Source organism: Macaca mulatta, chromosome 4 (assembly GCF_049350105.2).
Source record: "Macaca mulatta isolate MMU2019108-1 chromosome 4, T2T-MMU8v2.0, whole genome shotgun sequence".
Taxonomy (NCBI): domain Eukaryota; kingdom Metazoa; phylum Chordata; class Mammalia; order Primates; family Cercopithecidae; genus Macaca; species Macaca mulatta.
In genome coordinates this window covers 149,804,772-149,819,538 of record NC_133409.1, presented here as the reverse complement: position 1 = coordinate 149,819,538, position 14,767 = coordinate 149,804,772, and the positions used below count along the sequence as shown (strand labels likewise).

Below are 14,767 nucleotides of genomic sequence, written 5' to 3'. Positions count from 1 at the left end.
AGGTTCTTTACTGGTAATATGGGGAAACACAAACGCATGAAGTTTGCAAAATTGAATGAGTTTGTTAGGTGGGTAATGGTTGTCAATCGCGCCAGTGTAAGAAGCGCAAGCAATTGGCCAGGCTTCCGTATTTTGTAACAGCCAATGGATGCGTGATTGAGTGTAGGGCTGTATAATGGTAGAGGGTTCTATTCCAAAGTATTTTCTACTGTTTTCTCTTCCCAAGATAATTAGATCAGCTATGGCATCATAATAAGGCAACAAAACTTTTTTAGGGGAGGAGGGCAGGTGTACCCACATAATGGGATTGTTCTGCCAAAATAGGCCAGTAGGGGTTATTGTTGTGTTAAAAATAAGGAATATTAATGGCTGAGAATAATCAATACTGGTAACAAATTGTGTTGCAATGGCATGTTCTACCTGTTGGAGTGTTATTAATGCTTCTTTAGTAATGGACCTGGGGGATTTTGGATTACAGTCTCCTTTTAATATATCGAAAAGAGGTTTTAACTCTCCTGTGGTGAGCTTTAAGTACGGTCGAAGCCAATTTATGTCTCCCAGTAATTTTTGGAAATCATTTAAAGTTTTTAAATGATCACGACGTATTATGGCCTTTTGATTAATCATTTTGGGTCCATTAATCTGGAAACCAAGATAGGTGTATGGATCTTGTAATTGTACTTTTTCTGGGGCTATTTGTAATCCGGCTGCTGTTAACTCTTGTTTGAGTTGGGCGAAGCACTGTAAGACTTGTTCGCCAATTTTTCCTGCTATTAAAATATCATCCATATAATGTATAATATACATTTGTGCCCATGTTTTTCTGACTGGCTCTATAGCGGCAGCTACATATTTTTGACACAAGGTAGGACTATTGGCCATACCCTGAGGTAAGACTTTCCATTGATAGCGCTTCATTGGTTGTTTAAAATTTGTAGATGGAAGACTAAAGGCAAATCTTTTTTGGTCAGCAGGGTGAAGGGGAATTGTAAAAAAGCAATCTTTAAGGTCAATAATGATTTTAAAATATTTTTGAGGAATCGCAACCGATGAAGGCAATCCTGGTTGTAAGGCACCCATAAGGATCATAGTGATATTTACTGCTCTTAAATCTTGTAAGAGTCTCCATTTACCAGACTTCTTTTTAATAACAAAAATAGGTGTATTCCAAGGAGAATTACTTTCCGCAATATGTCCTGCTACTAGTTGTTCCTGCACTAACTGTTGGGCAGCACTTAGTTTATCATTGAGTAAAGGCCACTGATCAACCCAAACGGGCTCATCTGACTTCCAAGTAATGGGGTCAGTGCACCTTTGGGGTGCAGGTATGTCAGTGGCCTGAGCTAAAAATTTCCAAACCCCTTTTTATCAAGTTGTCCTGAAACCAGTATAGGCTGTGGGATACCGTTTTCTCCTTTTCCAAGACCTTTACCAGGGGTGTATCCTTGAGTTAACATTTGTGCAGTAACTATATCATTTGGACTACACATTATAATTTTCATTTGAGAGAGCAGATCTCGCCCCCAAAGGTTAACAGGTAGGTAAGGGATGACAAATGGCTTAATGAGCCTGAATTGTTTTCTTTATCTGTCCATGTTAGGTATTTAGAACTTTGTTTAGGATTACTGCTTTGTCCAATTCCTCTCAAGTGAGTTAAAGTTTCTGTAGTAGGCCAATGAGAGGGCCAATCTTCCTGCTTAATGATAGTTACATCAGCCCCTGTGTCTATTAGTCCAGTGAATGCCTTCCCGTCTAACCATAAGGTTAGAGAGGGTTTTTGATTTGTAATTGGTTGCACCCAATATATATCTGATGATCCGAAACCTTTTATATTTCTATTAGAGTGTTGGATATTATTATCTGTTTTAACCAAAGGTAGCAGGATTAACTGAGCTATTCTAACTCCTTGAGGGACAGTAATAATACTATCAATAGCTCTGGCCATAATTTTAATTTCTCCTTCATAATCATTATCGATAACTCCAGGGAGGACTTGTAAGCCTCTCATGGTGACACTACTTCTTCCTAAAAGTAGCCCAAAAGTGTTAGGTGGTAAGGGTCCATATATTCCGGTATTTAAGGTTTGTGGTCCCATTTCAGGTGTTAGTACTGTGTGGGAGGTGGAACTGAGGTCCAGTCCTGCACTTCCTGGGGTTGCTCTACTAAGCTTTGAAATGGATTGCTGTTGCTGGCTGGAACAAAGCTGACTGCCCCATATGCTTGTTTCGGGGCCTGAGGCTGGCCCCTCATCCCGTTTCCCTGCCTGGGGGGTAAAGGATTTCCTTGACTGTCAGTTTTAGATTTACATTCGTTTGCCCAGTGCCTTCCTCTTTTACACCTTGGGCAAAGGCCTGGGATTTTCGCTTCTGGACTCTTATTTTGGTTTTCACAGCAATCTTTTGCAAAGTGTCCCCTTTTACCGCATCTAAAACATCCCCCTTTATCTTTACCTTTGTTAATGAGGAAGTCTCTTACTGTTTGGCCGCTAAAAGCGGCGGCCATTGCTAGGCCTTGTTGATATGAGGGCCCAATATCTGAACAAAGGCGAATGTATCCTGTTAAATCTGTTTTCTTTCGATAAGGTCTGATTGTCGCTTGGCAGGCGGGGTTAGCATTTTCATAAGCTAACTGTTTAACATAATCTACACCCGTTTCTGCATTTCCAAAGATTCTACCTGCCATGGTCATAAGTCTATGCACAAAGTCTGAAAATGGCTCATCGGGTCCTTGTTTAACCGCTGTGAGCGAGGCCCCTGGATCTCCTTTAACGGGAAGTTTTCTCCAGGCTTTTGTAGCAGCAGCCTGGATTTGTGAGAACAGTCCAGGGTCATATTGCATTTGGGCCTGAGTGTCTGCATAATTACCTGAACCAGTTAACATATCAAAATCCCAACCGTTTCCTGCCTGTTGATTTCTTCTAGCTGTATCTCTACAATTTTCAAAGAACTCCGACTTCCAAATTAAGTGGTCTCCCCCGGAAAGAACTGCCCTAACTAAGGTATTCCAGTCTGTAGGAGTGAGCCAATTCTCAGCTACAGATTCCACTATAGCAAGAGTATATGGAGCAGTAGCCCCATACTGAGAGGCAGCAGTCTTTAACTCTTTTATAATAGTAAAATCAAATCCAGTATGATGCCTCCAAGCCTGTCCCTGTTCATCTATGGTTTCAGTGACCGGAAAAACGTCTTTGGGGGAGGAGTCTTCTCTATGTCGGCTAGCAACTAACCCCCCTCTTGGAACATGTTGTCCAGGCCACTGAAGTGGGTGCAAGGAACCCTCCATAGCGTCTGAGTTGGGTATTTTTTCATTTCCTGTTTTTAGCTTTTGGAGCCTAATTATCAATGATTGATGTAACTCTTCAAGTTTAATTTGTTCTTCTAATTGAGCAATTTTTTGCTTTAATTCTTCTTTGGGATCTATTGCTGCCATAACAATGGGCGCAGAAGCCTCATTATGTGTCTTATTATATGGGGGTGGGTATGAAGTAAAGGGAGGCAAATCAGGGTTGTGATATTTAGCCGCCTCTTCCTCTAAATCATCCCAATTTATATCCGATTGATTAGGCTTATTAATTTCCTCCTCCTTTTGAAGCATCTGTAAAATTGGGTATTTTTTTGGTTTGCTTTCTTGTGGCATTTCTTTATCTGTTACAGAAGGAGACTTGATTTCCTCATGATCACTTTCGAGGGAAATGAGATCCTCCTCCGTATCTTGTGGAGGCTTTGTGAGGTTAGAGCGGTAGCTAACCTTTAAAATATGCTCTGTCTGAGCGACCGCAGCCATGACTTGCGGATCGGCCTCCTTCTTATCTATTAAATCTCTAATGAGGTTCCAATAAGAGAAGGCGGTCACAGGAATTTTTTCTGGCCCAAAAGTATTATAATAGTCCTGAAGACAATCCCCTACTCTACGCCATCTTTTAATATCAATAGTTCCTTCCTGTGGGAACCAAGGGCAACTGTCTTTTACAAAATCAAAAAATTTAAACAAATCATTACCTTTAACCTTTACTCCTCGTATCTTTAAAGCCTCTTTTAATTGTCCTACATATATTTGATGTTGGCTTAATTCTTGTCCCATTTCGGACGCGTCACTTACCTTCGATTCTGACGCGGCAGGTCCCCGCGGTGATCGGAAGAGTTTGACTCCTTTTGTCTTTGTTATCGGTCGACCGTCCTTTGGCGTCCTGTTCCTCACGGAGTCCCTCGTTTCCAGGTCCCTGTTCGGGCGCCACGTATCTCGGCCCGTGGGATCGTCAGAGTAGGCCCTGGAGGAGGGGGTGGGAATTTGGGGTACAAGAGACACGAGAAATGGAGACAAGACAGTGCTCTGATCAAGTCTCGTTTAATGGCGGTAATGCACTGCCTTATATACACTTGGAGGGGAAGGGGTTGGGCCAAGGCAGAAATGATCTCATCGCCGAGGGCGTGGCCAGGTTGGTTTCGGTTTCTCCGGTGGGACGTCATGTTGCGCTTGCGCTATTAAGTAACAATTTTCCCGGGTGCGGGAAAAGTGAGTGAAGAAGAAACAGGAAGAGCGCCATCTTTAATGAGGTATTAGTACAGGGGGAAAAAAGGCAAAGATAGGGAGGAGGTAGAAGGTGGAAATGAATAGAGCTCAGGCATTTTAATCGTTAATTATTATTCGCTATGGCCGGGGCGTGCAGCTCCAGACAATACTCTGTGTGTGTTTGTGTGTATATATGTATATGTGTGCGTGTGAGTGTATATATATGTTTATATATATAGACCCAAAACCCCTGAATTGAGGGTGCCTATCAGGAATCTATAGGCCTTCGTGTGGAAGTTAACTCAAATACTTACAACCTGATAGCACTACAATCTATCATTTCCCTACACTGCATTCAACCTCTGCTACTACATCACCATTTCTTTATTTAAAAAAATACATGGTTTTGCTCCTTTTCTTCCCATGTGCATCAGGCCCACTCTGCAAAGGTTGAATCCTGGCTTGTCTGAGCCCATGTGATCCCACAGTCATTCCAATGTGTGAGAAAGTGGGTACTGGGAACATCGTGGAAACATTGTAGTTGATCCTCATAAAGGCACACAGGAGAAAGGAGTAACCGTTTTCTTCCCTTTGGGAGTTGTCGTGAAAGAATAAGAAACCTACAGCTGCTGCATAGGTCACCCTCCTATCTCAGGAAAGCTGACATACTGTGTGTGATAGAGAGATGAGCTGTGAAATTCCAGGATCGTTGGTGATGCCACGGCCTGCTGAGTTGAGCAGTCCTGGAGACGCCCAGCCTTGGATCTATCAGCTATGTGAGATCATGGGTTAAAGAAAAATAAACCTGCTAGATGTAATTTCCTGCTATTAGCAGCAGAACGCATCTTCACTGAAATATTCATTACACACATTTTGGTTCTACCTTGTAATTCCACACCACAAGACTCATATAAAATGAGAAAATCATTTCCTCACCTTAGGAAATGAGGCCTATTTGTTGCCACTCTGTGATCAAACAGAACAGACATAATTATCAGCTTAATATATTTCTATATATTAATTTCTATATATGTTCTTAATATATTTCTTACAGGATTTATATGTACTTGTACTGCTATGCATGTACAAGTAACATATAACTAAAAAGATATGCATAAAAACAACTTTTAATTTGATTAGAAATAAAATAAGTCATCCCTGACAGTGGAGAAATTATGCTCAAATGATTATTACTTTGAAATAGAACTCTGAAATATGTACTTTCAGATTTGACATTTCATACCGACTCTCAGATAGAACATAATGGAGAATCCTCCGTCTTCTAAATTTGTCTTTCTCTGAAATCTGTACAAGTCCTTTGATAACACCATATTATTGAAGTCTCTGGGGTGAAACACTATACACTAATTTACAGTTACAAATACAACATATTGTAGACAGAGTGAAGAAAGTTCTGATTGCCTTGCTGGCTGGTTTCTCACCTCATGTTTGCCAAGTTTGTTTCATTTGTTAGAGTCGGGTCTCAGTTTTTATGCATTGCTTTTTTAAATGTTAGGATTACTTTTTTAATTGACAAATAAAAATAGTATAGTATATTTATGTTGTACAGCATGAAGTTTTGATACAGGCCTATCGTGTGGAATGTCTAAATCAAGCTATTTAACATATACATTACCTCACATACTCATGATATATACATGAAAATCATTATTCTATTGGGAAATAATCTTCCCTTTTTCTTTTCATTTTTTGTCTTTGGAGCCAAATGGACCAGATGATATTTAACTCCATCTTTGAGAAACATTTAATAATGTCATGTGTTTGTGGTACAGGGTGAGTACAGATGCACGGGAGGCCACAGGGTTTAGGTAAAGGGGAGCACAAAAGTTGAAGATGAGGCGCTGCCATCATTGCTGGGACTTCTGGCCAAGGGCAGGAGCTGAGGAAGCCACAAGGGAGGGCATTTTCTGCAGTTGCTGAACCAGTGGTAACCAGGTCCTGAGAAAGCCCTCTCTTGTGGCAGAATAACAGCCAGGCGGGAAAGCTTTTCATCCTGCAAAGCTGGGGCAGAAGGTTCTTCCCTGAATGTGGTCACCTGCACTTCAGCTCAGGAGTCCTGCAAAAGACAGGAGAGTGTTGTTTTCAACCTGGTTCTACCAACAGTTTCTTTTCCCCTCCTTCAAGGACTCAGATGAGGGCACCGCAGGGAGAAGAAAAACAAGTTCCTGAGTCTCCCACAGGCAACCTTCCTGCAGAGCACAGGCCTTTTCTAAGTGGATAGGAGAAGTTTTGGTGTAAATTGCCTGATCAGATATTTGGATCCAAAGTCTTTCCTGTTATTTCTGTCTCATGCCTCATCACCTCTACCATCATTCTAGTGTGTCCCGAGTTTGTTCCTTCCGGTGGGTCTGTGGTCTCGCTGACTTCAAGAATGAAGCCAGGGACCTTCGTGGTGAGTGTTACAGCTCTTTAAAGGTGGCACGGACCCAAAGAGTGAGCAGCAGCAAGATTTATTGTGAAGAGCGAAAGAACAAAGCTGCCACAGCATGGAAGGGGACCAGAGAGGGTGTCTGGGGTCCCCCCAGGGGAATAAATGCTGGGGGGTTATTTATCCCCGCCCATGTCCTGCTGCTTGGTCCATTTTACAGAGTGTGGATTGGTCCATTTTACAGAGTGTGGATTGGTCCATATTACAAATAGCTAGCTACCCACAGAGCACTGATTGGTGTGTTTTTACACAGCACTGATTGGTGCATTTTACAAACCTCTTGTAAGACAGAAAGGTTCTCCAAGTCCCCTCCCAACCCAGAAGTCCAGCTGGCTTCACCTCTCACTAGGGAAACCATATCTGTTTCTAAAAGAGGATTAAAAGATATTACCTGTTGGCTGAAGTCCAGAGTGTCCTGGAAAAAAGTAGGAAAAGATATACACTTAAACATATTGCAGCAAGTCTGTCCTCTAACACAATGTCCCAGCCCTAAATCTCCCACCTGAGATTTCTCTAACACCACAACCCACACCAACCAGGGCAGAGAGGAGCAGAAACAGACCATGTGACCCATGAAGCATGAAGTGTCTGTCACAGGATCCAGTGTAATTGCATTAGCCTTAGTGGTTCTTCTGTAATTTGCTCCAGGATCTCAAACCAAAGGACCCCTACTTGTTAACCTTCCTCTTGTCTCTGCAGGCCACAGGTTATTATGCTTTGACATAGTAACCATGCACTGATGATTTCTGGATTAGCAGGACATTGGAGGTCATTTGGGGAAAGAAAGGTTTTATCCAGCACCACTCATATACTGAGAACTAACCTCAGTAAAGCCATATTTCCTCCTCCAGAAAAGCCTATGGACAGAGAGCCAGCTACCAAAGGCTCCTCACCTTTCTGATTCCTGAAGTAGATGAACAGTCCAGCCCCAAGGAAGAGCAGGCCCAGCACAAAGCCCCCGACTCCACTCAGCATCTTGCTCTGTGCAGATTCAGACCGTGCTCCTGAGAGAGGAAGCCAGCTTTAGTGATGTTTATTCCAAACTCAACCTCTTTAATTGAGACCCTAAGATTCAGAGCTTTGAAAATGGGGAAGAAGGATGCCCTAAAAGAACTAAAATAACCAGCCATTTCTGGAGAAAAATAGGATTTCAAATCACACTGAACAGTTACAGGGTTCAGACATCAAACTCATTCAAATATTACAGCCTTGATGTAAGGCACGAGTTCAACATCTGATACACAGAAAGCCTGAGACTCAATGAGGCTAAGTAGTTTGTCTAGAGTGACAGAGTTAATAAAAGTTAATAAAAGAGCTGAGATCAGACTTCCCTTATGTCAGGTAGGGCCCTACACTTCTCCTCTTCCCAGATCACAACCAATAAACTCAGAGCAACAGCACCAGAACGTCAGTCTCAGACCCAGAGGCAGGGCCTGGAGCCTGGGGAGAGCGGGTGACCCTGACCTGTGACATCATGGGGAGGTTCAAAAGAGGGACAGCCTCTCCTGCCTGGCAGGCTAGACTGCTTCTCCAGGAGGTACCGGTGTTTCTAGAAACTATTACAGGACTATCCACAGTGACCTGTGCTGATGGAGATGAGAACATGGAGCAAGTGAAAATAGGATGTGGGAGAGGAGAAACCTGACACTCAGGGATTAGTACAGTCCCCTTCTCGGTGGGTGAGAAATGTATGAAGTCAGAAAGCTGCTCACTCCATTGCACTGTGAGAGGGCTGGTCACGCTTGGGTGCTCCACTTGGCAGGTGTAAACCTCTCCACTCCGGGGAACTGTTTCCAGCATCACCAGGGTCTGGAAGGTCCAGTCTCCATTCTGGATCAGGCCTGTGGACACCACCCCAGCCTTCTCTTCCTGACCGTTCCGGAACCACCTGACTTCAATGCTTCCTGGATAGAAACCGTTCACAGAGCAGACCAGGAGGGTGTGGTGCTGCAGGGGCTGGGTCTTTGCAGGATACACAGTCACCTTAGGTTGGACTAGGAGAAAAAAACATAGAGGGAATGAGTCAGGAAGACAGAGTGTCTCCTTGTTTGGCTATTTTTCTACTTCTCTGTAAACCCAGGCTCTGGCCTTGACCAGGCCTCCAGCACAGCTGGCCAAGTGGCCTTACAGTGTCAGCCTGGAATTTAATCTTGATAGTGAGGACCCATTAGATTTGAGAGATGTTGTGAAAAATTATATTTGTTTCTTCATAGCTTGAAATTGGCATGCATTGTCAAACTGTTTACAAATCTTTGAAAGTAAAGAGTATAGTAATTAAAACTGATGTCTGAGCCAGGTTGCCTGGTTCAAATCCAAGGGCTGCCTTTTACTGGTTGATCCTGGAAGAGTTTTTTGATTCTTCTGTGTCTCAACTTTGTCACCTACAATGAAGGACAATTATACTAATTTACCTCTTGGGGTTATATGAGGATTAATGCATGTAAAATGTATAAAACAATGACTGAGGATAGCTTTCAATTTATGAGGTCAGAAGCTTTCACTCCATTCCACTGTGAGAGGGCTCATCACACTTGGGTGCTCCACTTGGCACCTATTTATCATCCTTGTACACCGTGACAGAAAAGTATGATTTAAAGCAATGTGGATAGATAAAGGGACAGAGTAGGGTACATGAGGAAACCGAGTATGAAGTTTTAGGAATACTGCCGCCATGCACTCACACCTTAGAACACCACAGAAACGGTTCTGCCCCTGGGAAGGTTGGACAGACAGAAATGATTCTCCAAATTTTTACGTTCCTAGAAAAGCATGAGTCCTGAAGCAGAGAGAAGGATTAAGGAATGTCATTTTGTTTTGAAAGTTCTTATATTTACATTTAGCTGATCAATGCATCTCCCATGCAACACAAGCGTAATTATTATTAGGCCTGTCATGGTGAAATGATATTTCTTTCCAGAATGACATTTGGATTAAGGCAGTGTCTGGGACTTGTTACTTGGGGTGCTTATGCCCAGGAAAATCCCTGACACTAGCATACTCTCAATAAATACAATAATTTTTTTTAAGTAAGGAGAAACCTAGAGACAACAGTACCACAAAATGGTAGATTTAAGATGGATTGTAAATCATTAATCAAAATTTTGCAATATATTTTATTAAATAAAAATGTTCAAATTCTTAACATGAAAAAGAATTTTCAAAATCAACATACCACAAACTGGAGCAAATGCTGAATCAAATATCAAGAAAGTGTTAATAATCTTACAGTACAAAGAACCCACAAAGTCACTGAGAAAAATACTAAGCCCTTGAGATATTAGACAGTAGATCGTTGTCCATTACCTGCCAAATACAATAGGGAATTCTTAGAGCAGTAATTATAACTGGCCAATAAATAGGTCAAAAAAATTCAAAGAAATTAGAAATAAAAAATATAAATTAAAAATTAACCAGAAACATACATTTTCAACTTTTGGAGAATGTCATAATAAAGGTCAACAAAGGGGAAAGTGAGGTGAGTTGTGTCACAACTATTACATGTAAAAGGATAATATGTAACTACTAGAAAACTATTAGCATTATAACAAAATAGTAACTGTGTTAAAACTTTAATTCAAGAAGTTAGTTTCACAGTCATTTCTACTATGTAAACCTGTACACACTAAAAAAAAAAAAAAAAAAAACTAGCAAGAAATTTAGACCTAAAGAAACTTCAAGGTGCCTCAGAGGTCTCCTCAATTCCCCTAGAAATTAATCTAATGCTTTTGCAAATGAACAGCACACACTTTTATTTCAGAGATTACATGAAGGGTGTGTGCCAGGGACAGTCTGGAACTGGCCTCCTCACATTATCCCAAACCTTCCAGACCCCTCAGCTCTCCTCCCCTAAACCTTCATCCCAACCGCATACTCCTTACATTTCCCTTCCCCGCATCTCTAAGGACCCAGGACAATCAAGGTCTCCTCTCTCCAGTCCCCTGCACTCACCTCCCATGTCACCTCCCCACAGAGGCCTCCAAGGATAAGAGGCAGCCCCCTCCTGCCTCCCCTCCCACAACAGACACACAGACACATCCACACTCTACACACACACCTGTGCCCTCAGAACTCCTTGGTCAGAATAGAGAGGATTCTAACTGCTCACAAATGGCGCGCTCTCTGTCTCTGTCTCTCTCTCTCTCTCTTTCTCTCTCTCTGTCTCTCTCTCTCACACACACACACACACACACACACTCTCTCAGATTCCCAGCTCACAGGGACCCAGGCCCCTCTCCCCGCCATGCTCACCTCGCCGCTGCACTGTGAAGCTCTCCACAACCCCGTAGTTGTGTCTGCAGTAGTTGTCCACCTGGCCCCGCTTCTGCTCCAGGTAGTCCTTCTGGCTGTTCCAGGACTCGGCGGTAGGCCGCCCCAGCTCCGACACCGCCCGGTACTCCCCGACGTCGCTGTCAAAGCGCAGGTACTCCTCCTGGTTATAGAGGTATCTCTCCAGGAACCGCACCCGCTCCGTCCCATTGAAGAAGTGACAATCAGACTTAAACTGCTCCAAGAAACATGCTGCGGGGACACGAAGGATCCGGTCACATGGGCGGCCTCCTGAGAAGACACTGACAGCGACGCCGCCATCCGGGGCTCCTGGGCGGGTGCGGGCACTGGGAACCTTAACCCGCCCCACCCGCACCGCCCGCCAGCAGCCTAGGGGCTCATCCTCCGTCTTCCTGAGGCGAACGGGGGCCTGGGGGACCAGGCGGGAAAACCCCTTTTGATCCCCAGGCTTTGGGGACCCCCTCCCTGCCTCCAGTCAGCCTTAACCTCGTCCTCACTTCTACTCGCTCTTCAAATGGTCCAATCCAGTTTCCTCCCTGGGTACTTGATTGACTGCAAATATCAACTCCACCAAAACCAGCACTTGCTTCTCTGTCACATTCTCACTCCCCCTCCTCTTAGTGGTACTCACCACAATTGGCCTCTCCCTTCTCCTTGAAAAAAATCTGTTTTCCTTGACCTACACGCACTATGTTCTCTTGTTTTTTCTCCAACATCCCTGGGCTCTTTCTCAGCCCCCTTTGCTGGCCTGTGCCCTCTTCTTTTTTCTCCGCACAATCCATCTCCCTGTGTATCCTCTTCCACTCCCTGGAATTTAACACACTACACGTATTGATGCCGCCAACATAAATACCTGAAACCCTAGCCTCACCATGAGTCTCTTAAATGCCACTGACCTTCTGATTTTTCTACATGAATGTCAATAAATGATCTCAAATTTAAACAAAACTTTTATTTCCAACCACCCACTTCAAGTCATTTCCTCGCATAGTTTTTCCTGTGTCAATAAACACCACCACCACCCACTTATTTGTCAAAACAAAATCCTTAGGAATAAGGTTGATTTTTCCACCCCCTTTACAGTAATTCATTAACAAACTAAGCAAAAATAGATGCCAAGTCTGTCCACTTTATCCTTTTCACTGTCTTTATCACTAATGCACTCCATGAAGCCACAAGCTTGTTTTCCCAGAATTCCCTGCTGTGCTCCTAAATAGTCTTCCTGACCACTCGTGAACCCCAACAATCCAATCTCCACAGAGTAGGTAGAATTAATTTTAATAATTGAATATAGGCAGGGTGCAGTGGCTTACGCCTGTAATTCCAGGACTTTAGGAGGCTGAGGTCGCTGGATCATCTGAGGTCAGGAGATCGAGACCATCCTGGCTAACACGGTGAAATCCCATCCCTACTAAAAATACAAAAAATTAGCCATGTGTGGTGGCATGTGTCTGTGGTCCCAGCTACTCGGGAGACTGAGGCAGGAGAATTGCTTGAACCCAGGAGGTGGAGGTTGCAGTGAGCTGAGATTGTGCCACTGCAATCTAGCCTGGGCAACAGAGCGAGACTCCATCACAAACACACACACACACACACACACACACACACACAAAGTTAATATAAATTGACTCTCCCTGTAACCATACAGTAACTTATCATATCTATTTAAATAAAATTCAGTCTGGGCATGGTGGCTCATGCCTGTAATCCCAGCACTTTGGGAGGCCAAGGCAGACAGATTATCTGAGGTCAGAAGTTCAAGACCAACCTGGTCAACATGGTGATACCCCATCTCTACGAAAAATACAAAAAAATTAGCCAGTATGGTGGTGGGTGCCTGTAATCCCAGCTACTTGGGAAGCTGAGGCAGGAGAATCACTTGAACCCTGGAAGCAGAGGTTACAGTGAGCCGAGATTGCGCCACTGCACTCCAGCCTGGACAACAGGAATGAAACTTCGTCTCAAAAAAATACAATTAAATTAAATTAAAAAATAAATATAAATAAAATAAAATTCAGATTTTTTACCGTGGACATCAGAGCCTATAATGACGAGGCTCCTGATTTCCTCTCTGTGTCCTACCTCATCTTCTGTCTCTCCATTTCCTTGCTTTCTATACATCAGCCCCTCTAACCTTCTTTCTCTCCCTCCACATAATTTCCCACACCAGGGTTTTCCCCCGATTCGGTCTCCCTGGAACTTTCATCCGTTAGATCTTCACAACTGTCTACTTATTTTGTTGTCTCAGCTGAATATCACTTTCTCAGGTAGAGCTCCCTAAACATACGAACTGAAGTAGGTGAATCCATTTCTCTCTTTTCACGAACCTGATGTCTTTTCTTCACTGCACGATGTCTCTCTAACATTTTCTTCTTTGTTAAAAGCTTATTGGGTTAGTGTCTTTCTCTTCTATACTTGTGTAACTTCCATGACAGTAGAGACCCTTTCTATCTTAATCAAACAGAATGATTTGAACCTAGAATGGAGCCCAGGCCACAGTAGCTGCTGAGAAAAAGAAGTGTGGTTTACATGAATAAACCAGGGTATGGGAACTGATCACTGCGGGCATCCTGGAAAGCAAGAGGGGGCTTAAGCTCCAGCACTCTTTCATTTTGATGTCACACTAGACCCCTTCTCCTCCCGGTGAGAAATACAGACAAACTTCTTCCTTCTCCTCCTTCTAGTTGGAAGAAGAATTCACAGATAAAGAAACAGTGATTTAAGAAAAAGGAAATCTTTTTATTAAGAGTCATCTCTTTTGGCCTGGGCACAGTGGCTTACATCTTTAATCCTGGCACATTGGGAGGACATAACCCAGGGTTGTCTAGGAGAGACACTTTGAATTCCCTTGATTCCCACAAAATTTTCAGTAAAAACCTCCTTTTGTCTGCCATAAGTCAACATAATAAAGGGAAGTGCTGTATGGGGAATTTATTTTAGCATCCTTATTTCTAAATCCTCTAAAGACCCTGAGGACATGTGATGCAAAAGTTTTATTGGTATAGATTTGAAAAAGAAACGACCTGTACGGACGCCCCTTACACAAGTCTCATGGAGACGGCAAGTAGCCAAGCTCCTTTTGTGGTGGAAATAATTTGGGATCCAATGATAAAGATGGGCAATCTCTGAAAAATGTCACAATTTTTTAAGGGACATGGCCTGGGCACAATGTTAACAAAACTCCCTATCTTCCCCACCCCATAGTAGCTCAGCACCCACAATGTGCACTTGCCTCGGGTGTCCCCAGCCAAAGCCAGTGGGGGGCTCAGCATCATCAGTGTCACTGTGAGAGCTGCCATGCAGGAGCCTCCAGGGAACTTCAGACACACCATGCTGGAGAACAGGACAGGACCAGGGGCCAGAGGAGCAGACAAGTCTCACTCAGGGAGAACTATGACCCCCCCTCCACCCACATTCCAAATTATAGGGAGGAAGTTACTGATTTCCTTGCTCCTGGATTGGGTAATCTCGTGTTGGAGAACCAATCAGCATCTGAGTTCAATAGCATCATTAGTCGCTGGT

General features: G+C 43.4%; 2 protein-coding genes across 4 annotated transcripts in view; both read right to left on the bottom strand.

Moving 5' to 3' along the window:
* Positions 1 to 6,250: 6,250 nt before the first annotated feature.
* MAMU-DRB5 (HLA class II histocompatibility antigen, DRB1-4 beta chain) lies at positions 6,251 to 14,640 on the bottom strand. Of its 3 annotated transcripts, XM_078000328.1 has the most exons (6): positions 14,478 to 14,640; positions 11,207 to 11,476; positions 8,671 to 8,952; positions 7,852 to 7,962; positions 7,350 to 7,373; positions 6,251 to 6,586 (listed from the first exon to the last, which is right to left on the bottom strand). In XM_078000328.1, the coding sequence occupies exons 1-6, from the start codon at positions 14,575 to 14,577 to the stop codon at positions 6,573 to 6,575; spliced, it is 801 nt and encodes a 266-aa protein (XP_077856454.1). In that variant the 5' UTR covers positions 14,578 to 14,640; the 3' UTR covers positions 6,251 to 6,572. The 3 variants fall into 3 exon arrangements, with proteins under 3 accessions (XP_077856454.1, XP_077856455.1, XP_077856456.1); XM_078000329.1 differs by lacking the exon at positions 7,350 to 7,373 and having other exon boundaries at positions 7,838 to 7,962; XM_078000330.1 differs by lacking the exon at positions 7,350 to 7,373 and having other exon boundaries at positions 6,251 to 6,617.
* The window catches only part of LOC705588 (HLA class II histocompatibility antigen, DRB1-4 beta chain-like), a 117,421-nt gene continuing 108,904 nt past the window's right edge, over positions 6,251 to 14,767 (bottom strand). Inside the window, exon 6 of the mRNA XM_077998610.1 lies at positions 6,251 to 6,586. Coding sequence (XP_077854736.1) covers positions 6,573 to 6,586 — 14 coding nt within the window. The 3' untranslated portion in view covers positions 6,251 to 6,572. The remainder of the gene's footprint in view (positions 6,587 to 14,767) is intronic.

What these genes read in the sequence shown, in the direction of transcription:
- MAMU-DRB5 (XM_078000328.1), bottom strand. Translation starts at nt 14,577, where the DNA reads ATGGTGTGTCTGAAGTTCCCTGGAGGCTCCTGCATGGCAGCTCTCACA. An exon ending in TTTGGCTGGGGACACCCGAG is followed by an intron (nt 11,477 to 14,477) that starts GCAAGTGCACAT and finishes GTGTCCCCGCAG; the next exon opens with CATGTTTCTTGGAGCAGTTT. An exon ending in CTTCACAGTGCAGCGGCGAG is followed by an intron (nt 8,953 to 11,206) that starts GTGAGCATGGCG and finishes TTTTTCTCCTAG; the next exon opens with TCCAACCTAAGGTGACTGTG.